The following is a 22,310-nucleotide window of genomic DNA, read 5'->3' as shown; positions in this document are numbered from 1 at the left end:
TGAATTTATAGATCTGCACAAACAGACCCAGAGAGTCCTTAGTATAGGAACTAAGACTTGTTTACATTACATTCACAGGCCTTTGTAGTAATTATTCTCTTAGTAGCCTTTTCAGTACAACTTTTGATGTAATTATTCCATCCATTTAGTGGCATTATTACGGCTCCTGATCATGCGAGGGCATGGGGGCCAAAACAGCCCCTTACAGCTGTACTCCTTCACTACCAACCAAGAACGTTCCGTGCAACACTTCTTTTTACTAAAAGTGTGGTCCGAATAGGTTTCTTTTTTGACCTGATGGGAGAAGGTTCACTCCCTTCTTGAATAGACCAGCTGTGACGAAAAGATTTGGAGTCACATGTAACCATACTACGCACAGAAGAATGCTAAGAGCATGGACTTGATATACTCTAATCAACATTTCTCATTTAAACTCAGTACATACATGTAGTACCTCTTAAGGCACGAAGACACATCTATAGGAACACCAGATTGACAACGAACCACCCCTTAGCAAAGGGCCAATATGCTGTGTTGAATTGGTCACATTTGTAATGAATAAAAAGGTTAGGAGTTCGTGAGCTGCAGCAGCAAGACTAGTGCTCTAATATTCAATAGTCCTGAATCAATCACTTGAGAAGGCTCTGGACGGTATCCTTGAGCTTCTTCGTGTCCGCAGCAGTCAAGTTGTTGTACTGGAGGCAATTATTGGAACAGGGATAGGGAGCGCCCTTGTTCGAAGTGAAGAAAGTGGCCAGGTTCATACACTCAGGAGAGACACCAATGATCTTGAAGCCTATGAAGAATGTCAGAAACTGGAGGTATAACAAATGAAGTTCCCTTGTAAATACTCACTGTTTTCAGCTGTTTGCTGGACATGGACATTTATGCCCTTGGTTGAGCTCTTGCACTGATTATAGGCATCTTGCGATACACCAGGGTACCCAAAGGCACGAGGGAACTTGAGATCTCTTTTTCCGGAATACCCATATGGGGTGGTTTCCGAGTTGATCCCAATATAAGTCAAGCCCCCGATAAGGGGGGCCGCAAGACCAGTGACAATAAGACCAATTGGTGCTGGGCAGGTGGGAATCATAGAGAAGGCAATTAGGGCCGCGCCGGCAATGATTGCTTTGTGCATGTTATGTTGAGATCGATGGAGAATATTTCTGGATTTTGAGGATTTTGAGGATACGTAGTGAGGGATGCTCGACAAGATGAATTTCGTTTGGAGGACTGGTTGCTGCTCAAGCAGGAGGTAGGCTCTCTTATATTCGCAAATCCTTGTCTAATCTCAAACAATGACCCGATTATTTGAAACGCACCTCGTCCACAGTTCCCGACATTGGAACCGAATATGTTGATACTAGTAAAACTACAGTTACTGGAAAGGTAAATGATTGACGGGTGACCTCAAGTACGGGTCTGTGGGTTCTATTATCAAAACTTGTTGGTCCTCAAGTGATCCACTAGCGAGCTGCGCATCTGGGGCCGAGTGCTATACAAGGCAAGTATAGCGTCCCCACAAAAAGGCCCTCGACGCAACACCTGCCTCGAACACTCGATTCATGAAGGTTAAGACGTGATGGACCTTTTGGTTGATAATGGGGCCAAATGCGAAGACTGATATTACCTTTACTCTTCATTGACTTTGGCTCCGAATGTGTCAAGACTCAGAGCACGTCGCACTATGTTCTTGCAATCGACAATGCATCCAAAAATGAGCTCTATCTACAGCCCAAAACGCCTTTTCGACACCCTGATGCCAGTCACTTTGACTATAGTGGCAATCTTTACGGCATGGAAAGGCATGTGCGCGATTACGAGCTCATCACATCCGCTTATGGTCGTTTCATCGGAGTCTATGGAGCCAGCGTTGTATCGAGGAGATCTCATACTTCTGTGGAACCGTCAACAAAAAGTTTACGTGGGGGACATTCCTGTGGTGTGGTTTCCTGGCCGGTCCCTGCCAATGGTCCACCGGTCCATCGCCGTCTACAACCAATCCGATGATCAAGATGGCATGAGCAGGCATGTCGCTTACTCCGGTAGCCCTCTGATAGGGATGCTAATTTGTAGCAGGCAACTCATCTTGACCAAAGGCGACAACAACCAGTTTGATGATACCCTTTTTTATCCAGTTGGACAAGATTATGTTCATCGAGAAGATATTATTGGCCTGGTACGGTGTCGTATGCCTTATATTGGATGGATTGCCCTGATGATGCGCGAGCACCCGGGATTTCTGTATGTAGCAACCATCACATTGTTTGCTGTTGGGATTGTGGGATAGCCATTACAAATTTAACAGCGATCTCGATCTACCAACACTTCCAATACTTGACTCATTACTCTGCCTAAAATTTCCGAATAAAGAACTTATCAGCGTCTCATGGATTCATTCAGTAACTGCCATGTGGCTGCCTTCTCCAAAACTATATTTAGTCTCAGGACAATACCCTAGTGGTATAGCAATCAGACCAGACCCACGTCGGTTGTACGTTGCAGATTGAAAAGCCCACTCTAATTAGTGATCAGCAAGCCACTGACTGATCTCAAATGAGCGACATGACATCATGGAACATGGGGGCCATAGGCAAAAACAAACTGTTACTAGAAGCCGAAGGGACTCATCCTGTGTAAAATAGATGATATTACCAGGAGGCGCAGTTTTCTACTGTCTGTTCATTTTAATTTAGCTATCTTGACAAGAATAAAAACATCTTACTACATCCTTTCACCTTGAAGTGTTGCTGCGGGGTTTCAGCCTGAGGCATTAACATAGGGGCTGGATTTTACAAATAGGAACATACTCCACCCACTGTTGGATCCTTTGTGACCGTGAATCCATCCTTGCTCAAACGCGTCTAAGAGAGATTTGGCATCTCGTCAACGGTTAAACGCAGTATGTCATCCCTGAAGCGAAGAGAGCCGCATACTGACATCCATTCAAGGCCCAGCTGGTAATTGCTGGATCAACAACTTGGACATTCTCTGTGTTCCAGTCTTCTTGTCGGGCAGTATCCATTGCAACCTCATTTAAACGGCCATGGATCGGCTGATGGGGCTATTTACCGGCAAAGATTCTGCCACGAGGGCAGAGGAGAAGGCCAAGAAGCGCCGGAGCAAAGAGCAGAGTCGAAGGGTTCGTGCTCGAGAAAAGGCACTAAGACGAGGAGGTAAAAAGCCGGGTCTTTTCTGGGGCTCACCTGGTCAGACATACGAGAGCAACTGGCAAGGCCAGGGAGAAGTTGACAGGTTTTGACCTGGGATATTGACTGCATAATGGATCTTGAATATCCTTGCCGTATGAGTGAATATAGGCACTTGCGATGTTTGCGGGCCATCATCGTCAGCAACCTTTTTGCAAGTCAGAACAGTTTCCCAGTAGGCCCTGCCAGGCAAGCATACTAAGTTTGCCGCGCGACTGTAGTCAAGCGTTCCTACGTCGGCCTGCCGATCATCCTTATGGCCCGTGCAATCAGGGAGCAGATCATCTTTATCGCCCTTGTAAACTTTGGGCGGCAGAATCACTTTATGGCCCCTGTAGGTTTCATCTATGGCGTGTTGTATTGTAAGACTAGCTCGCACTCATCCGGTCCAAGATGATTGTTGACAGGGGGTATAACTCGGTCAGTCCAATAATCAAATCTCGAGAAGCCCCAAGGACAAGTATCCTTTTGTTGAAGCACGCTGTTGGACTATTTTCGTGCTTAGCTCCAACGTTGCTGGGGCTAAGGGAGTCCAGGCGATAGTTTTGCAATTTGACCAGCGGTATCGTTGTGCACTATTCAACATGGTTAGCAGTTTTCACCCCAGTCACTGCCAAAGATGCCCGCTTGCTGTCTGTACCAAGTCGATGCACGGGTCTACTTCAAGCTGACCTAGCAGACCTTTTCAGTCGATGCCCAGGAGATGTTTGGTCAGCCTGTGTGCGTTATCTCTTCCGGCGGCGTTAATGCTAGCGATGGAAGTAACTTGCGGATTTTTTTTTTCATGATAGACGGGATATGCAACGATAAGTACTTGTCAAGATTTTATTGCTCTCTCCCGGAAAGATAAGAGAAACTAATACTAACCCATTTCCTATTTATCTGCAGACCCTCGCGAAGTCCCTAGGTGGTTGGGAATTTATAGTTATACTTCACAAACTTTCGAATCTCTTGAGCCAGGACGGACTATGGTTGAATCATATATATTTTTAACCTCTATTTTCTTGACTTATTCCGGTATGTGTACAGCAGGACAATGAGATTGTTCATCGAGGCATGAGATTAACCTATGAAAATAGTGATTTGTCCTCCGGCCCCCACAAATCCCTGCGCAGGGACTCTCCCCGCATTCTTCAGTTCTCAATTTCCCCGGTTGGACTTGACTCTTTTTTTCGGTGAGGGTCTCGTCCCGACTGTTACACATTTATTGCCCAGTCCATAATTCTTTTCCCAGGATGACAAGAAGATGACACTCATGCACTTACCAGACCAATGGCCGCTCTCTGGGGTCACCACCTCATGGGCCGCGGCCCTCATGGTGGTGATTATCTCGAGCTTCTACCTGTCTTCAGCAAAGCTGCACCCCCAAGAGCCGCCCGTCATTACCAGTGTGGTACCCTTCGTGGGCCACTTGCTCGGCATGATCGTCAATGGCGGGCGCTACATCAAGTCCATAGGGTAAGCAAAACCTAGCCATGGGCATACGGGAAGCAACCCCCCTGATTCTGACCTCTCTGTCAGGATCACCAATCGCGACAAGCCCATATTCACTCTTCCCATGCCCCGGTCGCGCATCTACGTCGTCACGGACCCGGTCCTGGCGGCCGCTGTCCAACGCGCCTCACGCGCCTTATCCTTCACACCTCTCGTGCCAGATATCACCAAGCGCGTGCTGGGGCTTGACGATGCCACCGTGGCCGCCGTCCGCCAGAACCTGGATCCCGAACCTGGCGACGACCGGCGTGGCTTCCTGGCCGACATGCACGACATGATGTACCGCCACCTCGGACCCGGCGAGGCGCTCGAAAGCCTGAGCTCCGGCGCCGCTACGGAATTGAGCCGCCAGATCAACACCTACGTCGCGGACCTGCAGCACCGACAGCCAGGCGGAGTACCGGCTGTCAAGGTTGACTTGCTCGAGTGGGTGCGCCACTTTGTAACGGTCGGTACGGCGCAGTTTCTCTACGGGCCAAACAACCCCATCGCCGTACACCCAGAGCTAGAGCAGGCCTTCTGGGACTTTGATCACGGTCTCGGCCTCCTGCTGATGGGCCTCGCGCCTTCCATCACTGCGCGCAAGCCGTACCGCGGGCGGGAGGCCCTGGCGTCCGCCTTCACCGAGTATATCACCGCTGGCTATGAGCGTGAGGCGGCGGCGATCGTGCGCAAGCGTGTCGCCATTGCAGAAGAGTACGGATGGCCAGCCTCCAGCACCGCGCGCTCGGAGCTGTCCTTCCTGTTCGCGGGTATCGTCAACACTGCTACGACGACCTTCTGGGTAGTGCTGCAGATCTTCGCGCGGCCGGAGCTGTTGGCCGCCGTGCGTAGCGAGCTGTCCAAGTTCGCGGGTAAGGGTGAGGGCGAGCGAACGCTAAGCATGGACGGTGTGAAGAACGAGTGCCCCATTCTACAGGCCGTATTCCGCGAGTGTTTGCGGCTGGGCTCGAACAACTTCTCAACGCGCCTCGTGAAGACCGATACACTGTTGGTGGAGCGGTATCTCCTCAAGGCAAACTCAGTGGTCCAGGTCGCAGGCGGCGTGATCCATGCCGACAAGCAGATCTGGGGCGACGACGTGGACGTCTTCAACCCGGGCCGTTTCCTCAAGCCGCAGCAAGGCGGGTCGGCAAGGCCGAGCGTCCACCCGGCGGCATTCCGGTCGTTTGGAGGCGGCAAGACTCTCTGCCCTGGGCGGCATTTTGCCACGATCGAGATCCTCTCTCTCGTGGCGATGATTGTCCTGACGTTTGACTTGGAAGCCGTCGGTGGGGGGAGATCGTTGTGCCTGCTCCGGACGATGGTGTACTGCCTGTACACATTCTCGAGCCCAAGGCGTCTGATGCCGTCAAGGTCGTGATAAAGCTGGGGAACGATGGCGCGTCGCCGTTAAAGGTCGTTCCATGATTACCACCGAGCGATGAAGATCGATGCTGTTCCACATGATGTATACATTATGGTCATTCTTAATAATAATTATCACAGAAAGCATTACTGTGTACTAGGTATGAAGAGAGGCGGGCTCATGCAACCAGTATGGACGGACCAATGCATAGCACTAGCCGGCCCTGCTCTTCCCACGTATTGCTGCATCTAGTTTAGCCCGCACCCTCACTAACCCCCACGCCCCACAACCGTGCGATGAGCTAATACCAACCGGCGCAAGTCCGCTTGACAGTAACTCGGGCCATGATCCCGCCGAGATTCCGAGCGGGGACAAGGCCGAGTGTCTGGTGTACCCCCGCGATTGTCCGCCAGAAATTGTTTCGTCACCTTTCCCTACCTCCCAGACACTCCCTCAGCATGCCATTCAACACCGCCATCCGTACAGCGCTCAAGGGCCCATCCGTGGCCTGGGGCTTCTGGCTCACGTAGGTGTTTTGGTCTTCTGCATCTCATGCACAATTCGAGGACTCGACTAACTCAGATTCTTTCCGAACAGGCTCCCCAGCGCCGCCGTTGCCAAAACTATTCTGCACAGACCGTCCACGTCCCCCGCTGACCGGTTCAGTTGGGTCCTCGTCGATGCCGAGCACGGACTGATCTCGGACTCGAATTACTATGAGGTACGTGTCTGTTGCTAGCCTCATATTATTCCGGCAAGCTAACTCAACCAGCTCAACAACGCCGTCGGTGCCGAACGCGCAAGCCCCATCATCCGCGTTCCCTGGGGTGAGGAGTGGATGATTAAGCGCGCCCTCGACGCAGGCGCTCACGGCATCATGACACCCATGTGCCATTCCGAGGCTGATGCGGCCAAGATTGTCAGTTACGCCAAGTACCCGCCTCTCGGCACGCGTGGGTACGGGCCCATGTTTGCGACGCACTCTTTCCCGGAGGTCATGCCCGGAAGTGACCATGATGACAACGCAAATGATGGGGTTTTGGTGGTTGTACAGATTGAGTCGCGGTCTGGTGTTGAGAATGTGGAGAAGATTGCCAAGGTTGATGGGATTGATGTGCTTTTCATTGGTAAGTGAAATGAGATAACTCTCACTGTGTTTGAGATATTTACTGACCTGTGACAAGGTCCATTCGACCTCGCCAAGCAAATGGGCGTCCAGCGTGGCGGTGAAGAACATGAAGCTGCCATCCTGCGCACTTTGGCCGCTGCTAACGCGGCAGGTAAGAAGGCTGCCATCTTCTGTACAAATGGCGAAGATGCCCGGGTCCGCGCTGAGCAGGGTTTCCACATGATCTCTGTCAACACGGACGTTGGTGTCATTGGTGATGGAATGCAGAAGGAACTGGCGACAGCTAGGGGCGCTGCTGCGGCGGGCAAAAGAGAGGGATATTAAATTCATTGTCTCATATGGACGAGGTCAAGATTCTTACTGTGTAGAATATCAGATAAACGCGTTCAGATGTCTAGTACATCATCATCTTGAGTCGAGATAAACCATTTGGGTCTATTTGATCTAGTTCAAGCGCACCGTCTTCAACCGTTCCTCCTTGATGGCACCTTCAGAGAGAGATAGCAACCTGATACTGAACCTGAATGTAGTGGACAAGAAGTGTGGCACAAACCGTCAATGCTGCTCTAGCGGATGCTACAACCCTTGGACCAGAAGCGGCCCCCGTGCATCTAGACCGCTCTCTAAGATCTGCTTAAGATGGAATGGGTCTATTTAAGAGGGAAAGATGAGGTGAGGCAGTAGCATTAATGTTCCTGGTATTCGCAAGGTTTAGAAGACTAAACAAATAGGCCACAATGATGGAGATTCACTGCTGTCCCGCTGCAGCTATTTAAAATATTGCAAATGCATACCTTTTATATGCATTTGCAATATCAAGAATGGCAATGGCAATTACTGGGGACAGTGAGCACCCTCTGGTTTGATCCTATCTATCAGGCCATCTCTTCAGCCATGATCGGTTTCAATCGAATCCATAAATGGCGCCGCATTTAGACTGCCAGTATTCGATCCTTACCAAATTGCTGAGTATCTGCTCACCGTAGATCACCATGGGGTCTAGCTGATAGACCGACAATGTGTCGCAGGCAGCGGTCGATATGGCCCTCTGGGTTGCTGAGTAGGCGATTCCAGCGTCGCCCGGGTATAAAGCTCCGTTCCATTGGCGATTCAAGACGCAGGGGCAGAGAGAGACGCAGTGCTGCGCACGTTCGATGGTCGGGTCCAGTTGTTTCCGGCAAGAGCCTGGAATAAGGTAGTGTATCGAAAATGATATAGGTGACCTGCAGCTTAGGTATTGTACCCGTGCAGCCCACCATCAAGAATCCACTGCTCGTTGTCATCAATATCGTCTTGCACGCGTCTCCACGTCTGCGATCGCTCCGTCCGCTCTGTCCGCTCCGATTGGTCTTGGGTTTTACCATCCGGCGCACGCCAGACAGGACGCATTAGCCCTCCAGCCGCGAGAAGTGGGTTCCGGCTGAATGCATGTCCACCACTTGAAGGCTCTGCTGAGCCCTCTTCCGCCGCATCATAAGGATCATGTTCACTGGGCTCCGGTGTTGGCTCCGCCGCGGCAGACTGATACACGCGTCGCACCTTGCCGCCCTTGATATCCAAGCTCATCACTGTCTTCTTCTTCTCCCACTCCGGGCGAGCTTTGTCTTCCATCTCGCGCTGGATGCGCTGCTGCTTTTTCAGCGCCAGTGCCCGCTGCGCTGGACTCATCCATAATGTTGAGGCGACGTTCGGTGTCTCAAAGTCGGCTGCTTCATCAACGACTTTTGTCCGACGAGCATTCTGCGCTTGGAATTCAAGTAGCCTGTCACGATGTGCCTTGGCGGCATCGAGTTTACTCGGCGAGGAAGATCCGGAAACAGGTCGTGGACCGCCATCGTGATGAACACCCTCATTATGTGCCCGCATCTTCTCCTGTCCGCGCTCGGCGCGTAATTCACGAATCATGCTTTGCACTTCATCTGCGGAGAGAAGCGGGGTGCCACAGAAGGAACATGGTTGTAAACCCTCCAGTGAGCAAATGATTTTCCCACAACTGAGACAGTTTGGCGCGGGATCGAACAACGGGTGGATTGTGGCGTAGCAACTGCATTTCCGTCTCTCCGCGCCCAGCGTCGGATTGGTGGACAACTCTAATGCGGCGATGGCGGCAGTCAGGTCAGAGATGTTGTTCGTAGTGAGCGAACCGCCGCCCTTGGAGGGACTGGCGGAGCCTCTCTGTCGGGCGGGCTTGCTCGCCTTCGAGCGTACGTTCGGCAGCATGTCGGAGAGCACGGGTCCAGAGGCCGAAGGCGGTGCCTTCATTGCCGGCATAGGCGATTGAACACGGGAGGAGGAAGCGGACGAGCCATGTGATGAGGATCCCGTTGCAATAACTGGTTTGAGATGTGAGGATGACATGTAGTCCTCCTCCTGCTCGGCTTTCTTGTACCCTCCGCCCACATCGCCGTAATTGTCCGGTCGGCGCGGCGGACCGGTACTGTGGAGTGGTGCCTTCTTCTTTTTGGTCCGTGTTTCGGTATGTGCAGGTTCGCTTCGTGAAGAGGACTCCCGGCGGGCGTTGAACGAGGCGATGAACTCGAGGGCGGCGGGGGAGTCGCCCAGAAGGTTTTTCAGGTGGTCGGCGCTGGCATCCTTGGACAGACTGGCAGCGTAGTCGATAATCTGAACGAGTGACTCTTCATCCAAGGGGAGGAGTTGGGAGAGCCGGGGAGTGGCCCAGGCAGTAAGGGCCATCTTGTTAGGGAGCGGTTGAAGTGGAAGACGAAGGTGTGCGGGAAGTAGTTTCACCTCACCGCCAGCAGGAACTAGTTATGGAGTTGGTCGCTTCTATACTGTACTAACCCGATCATGATGAGGGAGCTAACGGAGTAAAATGATAATACAGAATATGATATGGAAGCCGCCAGAAATAATGTGGCAAAATTGGAGGATTGCAAGTCCAGCGAGATGTGCCGGTGTCCACCGCGGGAGCCCATGAACAGTAGCTGTTTCAGTTGCTACAAAGGATGACTCAAAATAGAAGGGAAAAAAGGAAAGGTAAAATGAGTATTAACATTACTTCACATAACTTTTGTACCCTGCGAAGCTTTGTTAAGAACAGCTAAGACAGCTACCATACCCTGCTCGCGCCAACCCTTTATTTAGATCGGCTGCAGAAGCAACCCATCTCCTAAAATAATATTTCATATATCTGAGGCTATAGGATACAAGCGTTCTAATCTTTAATCTATTGGCTGGTAGTCAAACTGCCATTAAAAAACGCGAATTTGGCATTGAAGAAGTTCTTAGACATATTGACTTTAAACCCTTCAACCACTTCCATCGTGCATACCAACAGCCTGTATGCTGCCCATTTACCCCTTTATTAATTCTGTTTTGCGACATCCTGTCCAATGGCAAACGTAACCTGGAAGACAGCAAGGAAGCATTGGCTGCTATGGAGCAACTCCCAAGATATTTGAAGGAACTAAGCTCGCGGAACTCACTTGCGGCAAGCTTAGAGGGCATCGCAAAGGTGTTCGTGCAGCACGCGAGATCTGTGCTATATCGCCCAGATTCTACAAGGCAAAATGCCGACGTCTTAGCAGCGCAGAGCTCAGCATTACCACGAGGGAGTTTACCATACGGCAGGTTATCTGGCGCGGACATGCTCCATTTGAATTCCCTTTTTAGCAATACTGCCTCAATTATGCCGACTACAGCACAGCTAGAAATGGCCAATTTTGATGTCGAGCTCAATAATGATCTGGCAATGTTTACAAACAGTCTCGACAGTGATGGCATGTTTGACTGGCTGAACTGGGATAGTCAAGCACAAAAACCCGAATATACAGCATAGGCGGGCTCCTCTGTCGTGTGCACAAAGAGGAAGAACACAATGCTGGTGGATTCGTTACCGTCGATCTACTCGACATAAAGAACAGATGATTATTACGAATGAGGTGATGGAGTTCTCGTACAATTTTTTGTGTTCTACAGCCTGTCAATGACACGCAGCTAAATCTGCCACTTATTAATATCAATAATGCTAAAATGCTAAATATCCGAACTATTGGTGTCGGAAAATAAATTGCGGGGCATGCCATAGCCTTTCTGCCTTGTAAATGAACAGCTACTGAACTCACTCAACAGCAATAGATAATTAGTTATTCGCCATGCAGACCTTCAAAATCGAACTTCCTCATAGCCACTTCTCTGGCCGCTTTTCTATCCCTAAAAATCGCGCCCCCGGCAAGTTCTTACCTTTGCTTGTTTGCATCCACGGCGGCAGCTATGATTCGGAATACTTCGATGCCAGCCCCGAGTACTCGATTACCGCCGTCACAGAGGCCTTGGGCATCCCCGTCGTTGCTATAGACCGCCCAGGCTACGGCGAGAGTGACCGTTTCCCGTCTCCTTTTCCTAGCGATGGGCCTCGCAAAGACGAGACATTCGCGCACTGGCAAGGCTTATACCTCAACACATCAGTTCTCCCCGCCGTATGGGAGGAATTCGGAGGAAAGTCGGGCGCAACAACGGTTGTCCTTCTGGCGCACTCCATTGGCGGCATGATGGCTATCAGTGCTGCTGGTCAAGACAGTGGTCGTTACCCCTTGGCCGGACTGATCACTTCGGGAATTGGTGCGGAGCTAAATCTGGAAATCAGTGCCAAGTTTTTGAGTCTGGTTGGATCGACCGAGCAAACACATGCAAAGTTCGATCCGGTCATCAAGGACGCCGCAATGCTCCAGCTGCCAGCCAGGAAGATCACCAATCCTCAAGTGGCTCAATTTTCTGAGCGGCTCAATAAGCCGACTCCTATCCAAGAATTGATTGACATAAACACAACTTGGCTTGATTCATGGCATCGGTACTCACATGCGATCAAGGTGCCGGTGATGTATGGCATCAGCGAATTTGACGAACTCTGGATCTCCACGCAGGAGGCCGTCGACAAATACCGTGACGCGTTTCCAGCAAGTCCGCGAGTAGAATGTGGGATTGTGCCGATGGCACCGCATTGTATTGAATTAAGTCTGCAGGGCAGAGGGTGGCTGACCAGGTGTTGCGGGTTTGCGATGGAATGCGCTGGCTGGGATTATCTGAATAACCGCGGACGAGTCCTGACATGAAATAACGTTGTAGAAATACCGTTTTATCGCATTAATTTACTATCTACAACCTACCAGTTAGATATGTGTAGGAGTATATAATTCACGTGGCGGACCGGTGAACTCCGGCCAGTCTCTCTCCACTTCATCTCCTCAAACCACCATGCAGGAATTGCCCGGCTCGCGAGATGTCTTCGGGCAACTGCCCCGTCTGAAGGGATACACCCATCTTGCTTTGTGCTTCCACTATCCGGACATAAAGCCACGAGAAACAGTCGTCGAGTCCCTGCAAAAGGCGTGTCAGCGATTAACAACAGCTTTGCCCTGGCTAGCGGGCAGAGTCGTCAACCGCGGCACCGGTGCTGGATGTTCTGGTGTTTTCGCCATCTGCTCATGCACAAAAGCTGAAGGCATCCTTAAAGTCCAGGATCGGTCTGATGTGTGCCCTTCCTACGATGATATCATCCGTTCCAACGGATCAAGCGATATGCTGGATTGTTCGCTGCTATCAGCCGAGACAACCCTGCCAGACAGCTACGAGGATGAATCTGCGCCTGTCCTGACTCTGACAGGCACATGGATCAAAAATGGCATCATACTCGACTGTGCCGCCCAGCATAATATGTGCGACATGGGCGGCATCGATCAATTCCTCCAGCTTCTGGCCACATCCCTTCAAAATGGGGAACTTCCACAACCTGCCATCGAGATCAACAACCGGGACCGCAGGTCCATATTCCCTCTTCTGGGCCAGGACGAGATCCAGTATGACCATAGCGCAATGCGCTGTCCGTCTGCTCTGAATAGACCATTGCGGCCTCCACCGCCGCCAGGCCCTCGTCCGGCATTTCAGCACTTTCCCTTCAGCGCAACAAGCCTCAGGTCAATTGCAGAGATGTGTAATACGCCGTCAATAGACGATGCGCTAAGTGCCTTTGTATGGAAACGTCTCAGCGCAGTCCGCCTCCACCTCTATAACAGCCCGGACGCCATAACTGGGTTCTCCCGCGCAGTGGACTGCCGACGCATCTTGAGTGTCCCGGCACAGTACATGGGACAACTAGCTGTGAAAACATTCTCGACAATGACTCTCCGCCAAATAGAGGAATCATCTCTGGAGACAGTGGCAGCACACCTCCGGAAAGACCTCCAAAGGATCCGAGACCAGAACTTCCTGCGCAGTCTGGCAACGCTCATCGACTCGGAGCCCGATAAGAGTACGTTCAACTTTGTGCAGGGCTTTAATCCGGATACCTGGATCAATGCGTCTTCATGGGCGGGCGTTAATGCCTACACTCTGGAATTTGGTCTCCTGGGCAAGCCGGCCGTTATTCGACGGCCGACCTCCAAACCCGTCCAAAGCCTTCTCTACTTCTTGCCACAGACGGAGCAGGGCGATATTGACGTTTTGCTTTGTCTGAAATATGAAGAGACCGTGAGGCTCAAGAAGGATGAAGAGTGGTCGAAGTATACATTGTATATTGGTTGAAAATAAGGGATATGTAGAAGACATCTGGTTGAGCATGTCCTCCTCGCTCGCTTAAGTCAAATAAACAATAAACAAACCCAAAAGCATGGTTACAGGCCCTTCCAGTTGACAATCACAAGCGACTTGGTCCCGCCACCTCTGCTCTCAGAAACAGGCGCCCAATCCTTCAAAGTGCAGACCACCTCGAAGTTATTCTTCTCGAAGACTCTGAGACTACCTTTATTCTCCACAAAAGCACAACTCCTGAGGATGTGGATATTCATGCGTGGCACACCCCAGTCCTGGAGCACCGTTCTCATGGCAAGAGTCATGATTCCCCTCCCGTGGTGAGACGGAGAAAGGTAATCTGCAATGGATCATCAGTAAGTCACAAATCGCAATGCCCATCCCGCGAAAGTCGAGACGACATACCTCCTACTCCCCAAACAATCCTCTCATCGCCAGCAGCCAACTCATTGTTCAGACGCTGCGCCTCCGCCCTCTTCTCAGTGCCATAGCCATCTTCATAGAAGGAATACCGAGCCAGGCCAATATCGCCAATCATGATATCCTTCAGCGGATGTCCCGTCTCGGGGTCCTGCTCCGTGACTTCGCGGATGACAGTGAGGGGGCAAGAATCAAAGAACTGTTTTTCGGTATTCGGATTCTCGAATTCCGCACGCACGGCGCTGAGGACCGGCTCTCCGGCCTCGCATTTCATCTTCACCCATTCCTCTCCGTGTTCGGGGAGATAGGGGTAGGGAGTACCCTCGAGATTAAGGTAGACTATGGGATCATTGAAGAACCGGACTTGTGCGGCGACTGTTTCTTCTAGCTGGCTCAGTCGGTGGGGGGTGATGATTATGTTGGATAAGGGTGTCGGCAAGCGTAAGTAGGGCTCTCTTGTGTGGGTGTTATAGTGGACGGGCATTTTGGCTGGTTGATTTGTCCCCTGGTGACAATTGGCCGTCAGAGTTGGAGTGTATTTCTGGGGGGAATTCAAGGCTTATGTGCCTTTTTTTCCCCTTTTCCCCAGATGAAGAGAATGGCCCGCCTAACCCGTGAGTCACCACTTTCCGCCCGAATAAGCCAACACGAGGTATAAAATGAGACATGCAACTATTCAGTCCATAGGGAGATACTACGTTGCATTCCATTTCCTGGTTGCTTGGTTTATCCTGATGATGTCTGACACGACTCAAGCTTCATGGTGAAGTAGCCAAACACTGGTAAATCTATAAACTCGGCAAAGGCCCAACGACGAAAAGAAACAGCATTCGACACGTCTTGAAGTGTATGGTATACCTAGAAGTATTGTACAACCCGCCCCGATCATCTATGCAAAATCCCACCCGACCAAACGCCATCGGATAGATCCATGAGGAGACACAAAACAAAAAGACTAAAAGAGATTAAAAAGAAAACGCCAATTACACCCGAAAGACCAACATCAGAGGTCGGTTGTGTCTGCATTCTCGCTCTTGATATCATCGTCATTGTCCTCGATCGTGAACGAGTTCTTGAGCTTGCTGGGACCCGGTTTGGCGGTGACATTCTTCTTGGGCCCATTCAGCTTCTTCTTCTTGGTCGGGCTGGGACTTCCGTCCTCGTCGTCTGCCGCATGCGCGCGTTTTGATGCCGAGGAGGTCGGGCTGCTGGCGCCGCTGCCCGATCCCGCACTGCCGTCGGTTGGGGTCTGGTTGCGCGCGCTGCCTCGTCCGGAGATATTCATGCACCGGTCCATGTGCTGCGCCAGACGGCTGATCACAAAATAGCGCGGGCAGATAGGACACTTGTTGGTTGGGACGGTGGGGATCGTATCGTCTTCTTTCTTCTTTTTCGGGTTCGGCATCACCGAGAACAGTTTCCCGTGCACATCGTGACCTGGCACTGTGACCAATGGCTGATTCTGACAGTATTCAGCGTGCGGATCTGGTGGCGGGACCGCATTGGACCCGGTGGGTGGGTATAGCAGGCGTGGTAGGCGACACTCCGGACAGATGATCTGCTTTGTGGTGTGTAGCGGATTGCCCTTCAAGAAAACCTTGCCCCTATCGAATACGGCTCCCTCCGTCTCCAATTGTAGGTCCGCCACGTTCTTCTGGTCCACAACATCTTCCTTCTTCGGGTCTACTACCGTCTCCTCCGACTCGTCAATCGTCGCCTCCGCCTTCTGACGAGCAAGAGTCACGGCGGAGCGCATCCGCGCAATTTTCTCCTCGCGGTGGACTTTGGAAACCAGGTCGTGGATGATATTGTGAAAGGTCTCGTTCAGGATATCGGTGGACTGGACAACGACAGAAATTAGAGCTAGTCCGCCACCAGCGCAGTAAAAAAAAAAAAAAAAAACACACCACTTTGGCGATCGTTCCAGCAGGATATATCGGCTTGCCGCCACCACCGCCCTTGGAGTCGGCCATTTCAGAGAGTCCTTCTACAAGCCCGAAACGTCAGAACTCGCTGTTGCCCCCTTTCCGTCCAGTACCAACCTCGGTCGTCCGTTCCTGCGGCAAATGGCTGTGTCTGCCCGCGACACAGTCAAGCCGCCTCGCACCCGGGCGGTCCAATCGATTCAAGTCGGCGGTGTCTATGTCTCCATGTACTGACGGCAAAGACAGGTCTGCGCAGGGTCCGGGTCCCCGTCGGCGCAAGAAAAAATGGAGCTCCGAGTGGGTCGGGCAAGGCGAAAGGTAACAAACATAGGAAAGAAAGGAAAGGCGATTGGCAGAGAGCGTCGAGCCCTGTTCGGAGAGTGTCAGTGAATGTCGGAGGTGGATGATTCGGAGCCCTGAATGGGAGCCGCGCAAATCAAGAGCCTGAAGTTCCGAAATATTATCGATGCGCCAATCCGGGATAGACAACGACTCAATCGGGCATGACAGAGGAGAGAACTCACGGGGAATGCCTGCTCGATGACGGTGCCGGGGGGAGGAACAAGTGCTGGGGCGAAGACCGGGCGTGAAGTTGTCCAAGCCAAGTCGCTCGGTCGGTGCAGCGGTCTCGCTGTCCGTTCTTATCTTATCGCCAACTCCGCATTCAATAATCCTCCCCTTCTTCCTCTTCGCCAGTTCCGTGCCTGCTGCCCATGGCCTACCAGTTCTTCGCTAAGCAGTCTCGGTCGTCCTCCTCGTCTGCATCGCCTCCTCCAGGTGCTGGCAGAGCGACGACCAGGCCTCCCATCCACCCGCCGCCCCTCCAACCCCCTCAATCGGCTGTCGCGACGGCATCCAAGCCGAAGACACATAAACAGGAGAAGTCCTTCCAGCCATATCCACAGTCGATTCCCTCTGGCTACGTGACTCCACATCCGCATATTACGGTCGAGACTATTCGGACAGCACATATCCCTTCCCTGACACGGATTACGGGTCTGCTACTTCCAATCCGTTACCCCAACTCCTTCTATACGGCCACGATCACAGACCCCGTTATTGCGTCTCTGTCGCGCGTCGCCATTTACCATGACCACCCTGTTGTGGCAGCTCCAGCGTCCACACCGGCGTCGGTAGCTCTTGGGTCCGGCGCGTCAGCGGGGACAGACAAGGTGATCGGCGGGATCCGCTGCCGCCTGGAGAGAGTGTCTCAGTCGACCGAAGAGCAGACTCACCAGCCGACAAACCTCTACATCCAGACTCTGCACCTTCTCTCTCCATACCGGGGACACGGCGTGGCTGCTGCGTTGTTAAATTCACTGCTTTTCGCTTCGCCGCCAGACTCGGAAGGCAAATATAGAGTCTCGGAGCTGGTGAAGCATTACAACATCCGCAGCGTGACTGCACATGTCCACGAGGCGAACGAGGAAGGGTTGAAGTGGTACACTGCGCGAGGGTTTCAAGTCGAATCCGCTGTGGTCGAGGGATACTATCGTCGGTTGCAGCCATCTGGAGCGAGAATCGTCCGGCTAGCTGTACAGTGGACCGAAGAAGATGAACGTACGTCTGCAATAGGTGAGGATACACGCAACACTACGTCTCCCAATGACCCAGATGATGAAGACTGGGAGAAGGTCGAGGCTGAGGATGGCGACGAAGGTGATCATGGCGTGCAGCCATTAAACGAGTCCCGGGTTTTGGACAGGGAGGATACGGGTTCGAGGAAGAGGAAGGCAGAGGAGAATGAGCACCAGTCGGCCTCGCGGCGGTGATTGCTTTGCATTGTTTTTTGTGTTACCTTGGATACCCTTTTCGAGAATCATTGCTTTGCTTTTGGAGTTATACTGGTTTTCGATGCATAGCTACCCGTTCTTCCGTCCCATGTAAAGTCTACTCCAGATGGATCAATGGAGCTAGCTACTCTACAATTGAATAGATTGTTTAAGACATTCAAGATCTCAAATACTGAAACTCAGAGGGTATAGTATATATCGAACAGCAAGAGACGAAAATGCATCCCAACAACAAGACGGAAGATATTATATAAACAAGATTTAATCGCAAAGAAATCAGATATTATAGTTCTCCGCATGCAAGAAGATTTCATCCTTGGACGAATCAGCCAACACCTTCAGCTGCAGCTTGGCCACCGTGTTGGCCACCTGGACTCGCATACTCGGCGGTCCACAGACAAACACGCAGGCGCGACGACCAAAGCTGTTCGAGAACTCGTTCAGCATCTCTGGGATGTTGGGTCGGAAGTAGTCTGTCCGCCAATTTTCTCGTCTTTGGGATGGTTGGAGATAGGCGAAGCGCGGCGGTGTCCTCTGGGGGGAGGGCTGTGCTGGTGGTGCAGCGTAAGGTGACGGCTGGGCCGCGAAGCCAAAGTCAAAGGGTACCTGGGCTCCATTGTTGGGACTGGGGGGAATGTATCCTGGCGAAGATACTTGAGGCTCGGGTTGGGGGTAGTATGCCTGTGGAATGGCAGGTTGCCGGAACTGCTGGAACTGAGCTTGTTGGAATTGCGATTGTTGGAACTGCAATTGCTGGAACTGCGCTTGTTGAATCTGAGCTTCTTGGAACTGTGGCTGCTGGAAGTATTGCCTAGTAGGAGCAATGTGGGAAGCCATGTACGCATTAGGCAGCGCAGCGAGACCATCCTCATTCTCGCGACGCAGTTCCTTCTCCCTCTCCGCATCACCGCCAGCTGCTTCACGGATATACGCCGAGTTGCGCTTATCAATACCCTGCAGCATGTCGTAGATTTTCTCCTGGACGAGATCACGGCTGGCACGGTTGTCCTTAATGTTTGTCAGGAAGAAATGGCAATTGACGATGTTGGGCGGTGCATAGTCCCGACAGATGCGCAGTTCTTCCTGGAACCACTCCATCGTCTCGGGGGTCTTCAATGCCCAGACGACCCGTACAGACTTGGTCACGGCTTTGCCGTCACGAATCTTCTTTATGAGATCCAGAAGCTGGCTGGCAATAGCTGTAATACCACTGCCACCGGCGAAAAAGATCACATCGTCAAACGCGGCCATCTCACGCTGCATGCCACCGTATGGCCCTTCCAGAAGCGCGGTGTAGGTCTTGTAGGGGCTCCCAGTCAATGCCTTCCGGAAAACCTTACGCGTGAAGCCGTGGAACGGACGGAAAACCAACGTCATGTCGCGGTATTTCTCGCCGTACGCAGACGGAAAGTCATCGCTGCAGAGCGACGCGATGGTGAACGGGTGACTTTCCATAAACGCGATGCCTGGCATGCGCAGGTAAACGTACTGACCAGGTCGCCAGCGTAGCCTTGTTGGAATGGTGACCTTGATTGCATTCTGTGGCAGAAGCGTCACGGCCGACTCCTCGCCGATCATGAAAGACTTCGTATGGAACGGGTTTGTCCAGTTCAGGTAGAACAGCCGAATTATGTACGACACAACCCAGATGGCGATGGTGATCCACAGGTAGGCCCATGATTTGAGGAAGTTCATCGTATGCCAGAAGAGCATGGCCACGAAGATGAACGACACCGGAATGTGGATGACGATGAAAAGTTCGTACAATTTGTGGCGCAGGAAAGGAAGTGAGTGAACACACAGCACCAGCAGGGGCACCAGCGCCGCAACGCCTGTTCCATAGATGTAAATATTTGTGCCAATAAGCAGACGGTAGTTGGTATAAGCGGTAGGGTTCTTCCAGACTGGAGTCACGTAGAACGGAACCGTGTGGACCAGACTGAGAAAGAGGCAGAGATATGCAGACCACCGGTGTAATCCATTCAGTCGCTCAGCACTGAGGCCCGTGAGCATGCTGATGAAGTTCGCCTTGGTGGCGAGCGCAACAATCCACGGCACCATGGCCACTGCGAGCATGCCCGCCCGAATAGCCAGTGGTGGTGAGCCGAGCTTGATCGACCAAAAGTACAGTGGTTGAGGAAGAAAGCAGTATAGCGTGACGAATATCAGCGCCGCCAGAATGATCACCGTTACAGCCAGCGATGGAAAGACAAATTCCAGCTTCCCGATCCTCAGCGTTGGAATCGGCCGGTAGAAGATCCATCGCGAGAGCGCAATAGCCTTATTCACCGGGACGATCTTCGAAATGAACGACTCTTCCCTTCTGGGCACGGGCATTCGGGCAGCCTGCTGGGGGAAGAACTGGGCGGTGGAATTGTCCGTCGTAGCACTGGAGGGTGAATATCCCTCCGAGTTAGATTGTTGATGCTGGGTAACGGGCTGCGGGTTGCTTTCCCGGTGCAAGGCAACGCGAATCTTGTCGCCCCAGATATGAAAGAATCGAATGGCAGTGGTGAAGGCCAGCAGCACGACTGCGAAGTAGACAAATCCGACACCATACTTCCACGACTTCGCCCACGGATCCCGATTCATTTCCCGCTGATCCGCTGCGGTGATCGAGGCCGTGATGGGCACAATAAGGCGCTTTGCGAGAGGAACGATTGAGTTCATTTTGCAGATGATTTGGTGAAGGCCCAGCCTTCACAACAGCCAGAAGCTCGTCTTCTAGAGTGATCCCGTCAGCGGAGACTTGGATTGTTGTGCAGTATGACTGACCGACTTTCGATTAACTAGCGCTCCCTCCTTTGCTATAGCTGCACCAAGCCCATGGCCTCAGGGTCTGGTCAACCTGAAGTAAACCGACTGGAGGTTGGAGAGACAGAAAAGAAAAGAAAGAAGCGGAAGATTTGTGCTTGATGTATGGCAGGAAGCGGGGGTCGCACAATGTGACGGGCATACACAAAAATAGAAGCCATGGCCTTGAGGCCGCATGGGCGAGTCGCTGAGCATCGAGTCGGTTGCCAGTGATGCGTGATGGACTAGCGCCCGCGAAGCCAATCAGCACGGTGCCCTCGGTGATGGGGGTGACGGGGCTGCATTAGCGCCGAGCACTGAATAATTACTGAAGGAGTCAAATCACCCAACACAGTACCCTGTACGAAGGTGAATTGGACATTTTAATCGAGAACGCTTCAGTGGATAACGGTTCAGTGAATGATGCCGATTCGACCAATGATGCATTCAATACAGCTTATTGCCTAGGTGAGTTATTAGCTCCGCTGACGTTTATAGCTCTAAAAATGGAAATCGAACAGACAACCGCCCTTATTTAAATCCACTGGGTAGATGAAAAGACATTACACCACAACGCTAGGTGACGGTGAATCGACCGCCGAAATTGGCCACTGAAACCATTTTCTGCGCCCATTTATCAGGATCGGTCGTTGCATCAAATCCGGATTAAGCAGCCCGGTAGGAGCTTCTGGGTCCTGCGGCTGCTGTGGGGAAATAACCGGGATACGATGCGATGGTGAAAGAAAGGGGGCAAAGTCCTCGAGCAATAGTCTATTGATATCCAACAGCGCTGCGAGGTCTTGGAATGAATGGTTGTAACCCCCTTGGTTAAGGCGAATTTCGAAGTGCCCCAGTGCATTTGTGAGCCACAAAATGAATTAAACGCGGGATTCTGGAACGGCAAGTTCGGTCTTTACGGTCCACTCGACGTGGTCGAGGTTCATGTCAAGGTAGTCAAATGTCTTGTAGCCGAACGGATCCCAATTGGACGTTTCTGCAGCTAGGTCTTTAGAGGGAAAACGGCCAGTCCGTCAAAGCTGAGGAGGTGCCGCCTGAGGACGGAGGGTTTTCCGTCGGTACTCCGTCATTGTAGAGCTTACCCATGAACAAATACCGACTCGTTGAGAAAGATGGTGGAATTGGTGGTCATATTGGCTATTCCCCTATCATCCCTAGCTCGGGTAAAGCTGTCGTGGAGTAGGAGAAGATTTTGTTTATATAGTACCTCTGTAGACCATTACTATGATTAGGTCTCCTTAAATTTCGGTAGAATTCTCTAGGTGGGTTTTCCAAACAGAGAGGAAAACCTAGCAATCTGACATGATTAATGCCCACTGTTCTCCTTTTCCTATGTAGCCTTTGTCCACATCTACCAAATAAATGGTGAGCCGTTACTAGTTCCTTTTCACCCTCCTAAGCAAACCTTTTCACCTAAGTGACCTGTATCCTACCATCTCACATTTATGAACGAGATGGCAAAGAGTTCAATCGTGCTACCTCGTCCTGGGACGGTGAAGCCCGGCGACTCGCTGCGCTCAATCCAAGCTGCGCTCAATCCCAGCTCCGCCTGAAGCCTCCTACGTCGGTTTTACACACCCTACAACTCTTGCCCTCAACTTATTTCGTAGTCAACGAATAGGCATGAGCCTG

The 22,310-nt window shown here is 51.8% G+C and overlaps 10 protein-coding genes across 10 annotated transcripts; 5 read left to right on the top strand and 5 right to left on the bottom strand.

Annotated features, from left to right (window-relative positions):
- Positions 1-629: 629 nt before the first annotated feature.
- Positions 630-1,141, bottom strand: N7474_002370 (uncharacterized protein; the record flags this gene model as incomplete). The annotated part of the gene is made up of 2 exons (XM_057193785.1): positions 630-796; positions 856-1,141. 2 exons carry the CDS (start codon positions 1,139-1,141, stop codon positions 630-632), a joined length of 453 nt encoding a protein of 150 aa, XP_057055140.1.
- A 3,326-nt stretch (positions 1,142-4,467) lies between these two features.
- Positions 4,468-6,069, top strand: N7474_002369 (cytochrome P450; the record flags this gene model as incomplete). Its single annotated transcript, XM_057193784.1, has 2 exons — positions 4,468-4,670; positions 4,734-6,069. 2 exons carry the CDS (start codon positions 4,468-4,470, stop codon positions 6,067-6,069), a joined length of 1,539 nt encoding a protein of 512 aa, XP_057055139.1.
- A 443-nt stretch (positions 6,070-6,512) lies between these two features.
- N7474_002368 (HpcH/HpaI aldolase family protein) lies at positions 6,513-7,507 on the top strand (the record flags this gene model as incomplete). Its single annotated transcript, XM_057193783.1, has 4 exons — positions 6,513-6,580; positions 6,652-6,775; positions 6,827-7,181; positions 7,239-7,507. 4 exons carry the CDS (start codon positions 6,513-6,515, stop codon positions 7,505-7,507), a joined length of 816 nt encoding a protein of 271 aa, XP_057055138.1.
- Positions 7,508-8,413: 906 nt separating this feature from the next.
- Positions 8,414-9,877, bottom strand: N7474_002367 (C2HC5-type zinc finger protein; the record flags this gene model as incomplete). The annotated part of the gene is made up of 1 exon (XM_057193782.1): positions 8,414-9,877. One exon carries the CDS (start codon positions 9,875-9,877, stop codon positions 8,414-8,416), a length of 1,464 nt encoding a protein of 487 aa, XP_057055137.1.
- Positions 9,878-11,298: 1,421 nt separating this feature from the next.
- On the top strand, positions 11,299-12,255 carry N7474_002366 (alpha/beta hydrolase; the record flags this gene model as incomplete). Its single annotated transcript, XM_057193781.1, has 1 exon — positions 11,299-12,255. One exon carries the CDS (start codon positions 11,299-11,301, stop codon positions 12,253-12,255), a length of 957 nt encoding a protein of 318 aa, XP_057055136.1.
- Positions 12,256-12,397: 142 nt separating this feature from the next.
- On the top strand, positions 12,398-13,723 carry N7474_002365 (uncharacterized protein; the record flags this gene model as incomplete). Its single annotated transcript, XM_057193780.1, has 1 exon — positions 12,398-13,723. The coding sequence occupies one exon, from the start codon at positions 12,398-12,400 to the stop codon at positions 13,721-13,723; it is 1,326 nt and encodes a 441-aa protein (XP_057055135.1).
- Positions 13,724-13,812: 89 nt separating this feature from the next.
- On the bottom strand, positions 13,813-14,633 carry N7474_002364 (GNAT family N-acetyltransferase; the record flags this gene model as incomplete). Its single annotated transcript, XM_057193779.1, has 2 exons — positions 13,813-14,069; positions 14,135-14,633. The coding sequence occupies 2 exons, from the start codon at positions 14,631-14,633 to the stop codon at positions 13,813-13,815; spliced, it is 756 nt and encodes a 251-aa protein (XP_057055134.1).
- A 519-nt stretch (positions 14,634-15,152) lies between these two features.
- N7474_002363 (uncharacterized protein) lies at positions 15,153-16,122 on the bottom strand (the record flags this gene model as incomplete). The annotated part of the gene is made up of 2 exons (XM_057193778.1): positions 15,153-15,989; positions 16,057-16,122. 2 exons carry the CDS (start codon positions 16,120-16,122, stop codon positions 15,153-15,155), a joined length of 903 nt encoding a protein of 300 aa, XP_057055133.1.
- Positions 16,123-16,787: 665 nt separating this feature from the next.
- Positions 16,788-17,846, top strand: N7474_002362 (GNAT family N-acetyltransferase; the record flags this gene model as incomplete). Its single annotated transcript, XM_057193777.1, has 1 exon — positions 16,788-17,846. One exon carries the CDS (start codon positions 16,788-16,790, stop codon positions 17,844-17,846), a length of 1,059 nt encoding a protein of 352 aa, XP_057055132.1.
- A 297-nt stretch (positions 17,847-18,143) lies between these two features.
- N7474_002361 (putative metalloreductase transmembrane component) lies at positions 18,144-20,537 on the bottom strand (the record flags this gene model as incomplete). The annotated part of the gene is made up of 1 exon (XM_057193776.1): positions 18,144-20,537. One exon carries the CDS (start codon positions 20,535-20,537, stop codon positions 18,144-18,146), a length of 2,394 nt encoding a protein of 797 aa, XP_057055131.1.
- Between the last annotated feature and the right edge of the window lie 1,773 nt (positions 20,538-22,310).

This window comes from Penicillium riverlandense (genome assembly GCF_028828495.1).
Source record: "Penicillium riverlandense strain IBT 135883 chromosome Unknown utg000002l_segment0_segment0, whole genome shotgun sequence".
Lineage (NCBI taxonomy): Eukaryota > Fungi > Ascomycota > Eurotiomycetes > Eurotiales > Aspergillaceae > Penicillium > Penicillium riverlandense.
Note: the sequence above shows the minus strand (reverse complement) of the source record. Positions and strands in the feature narration are given on the sequence as shown.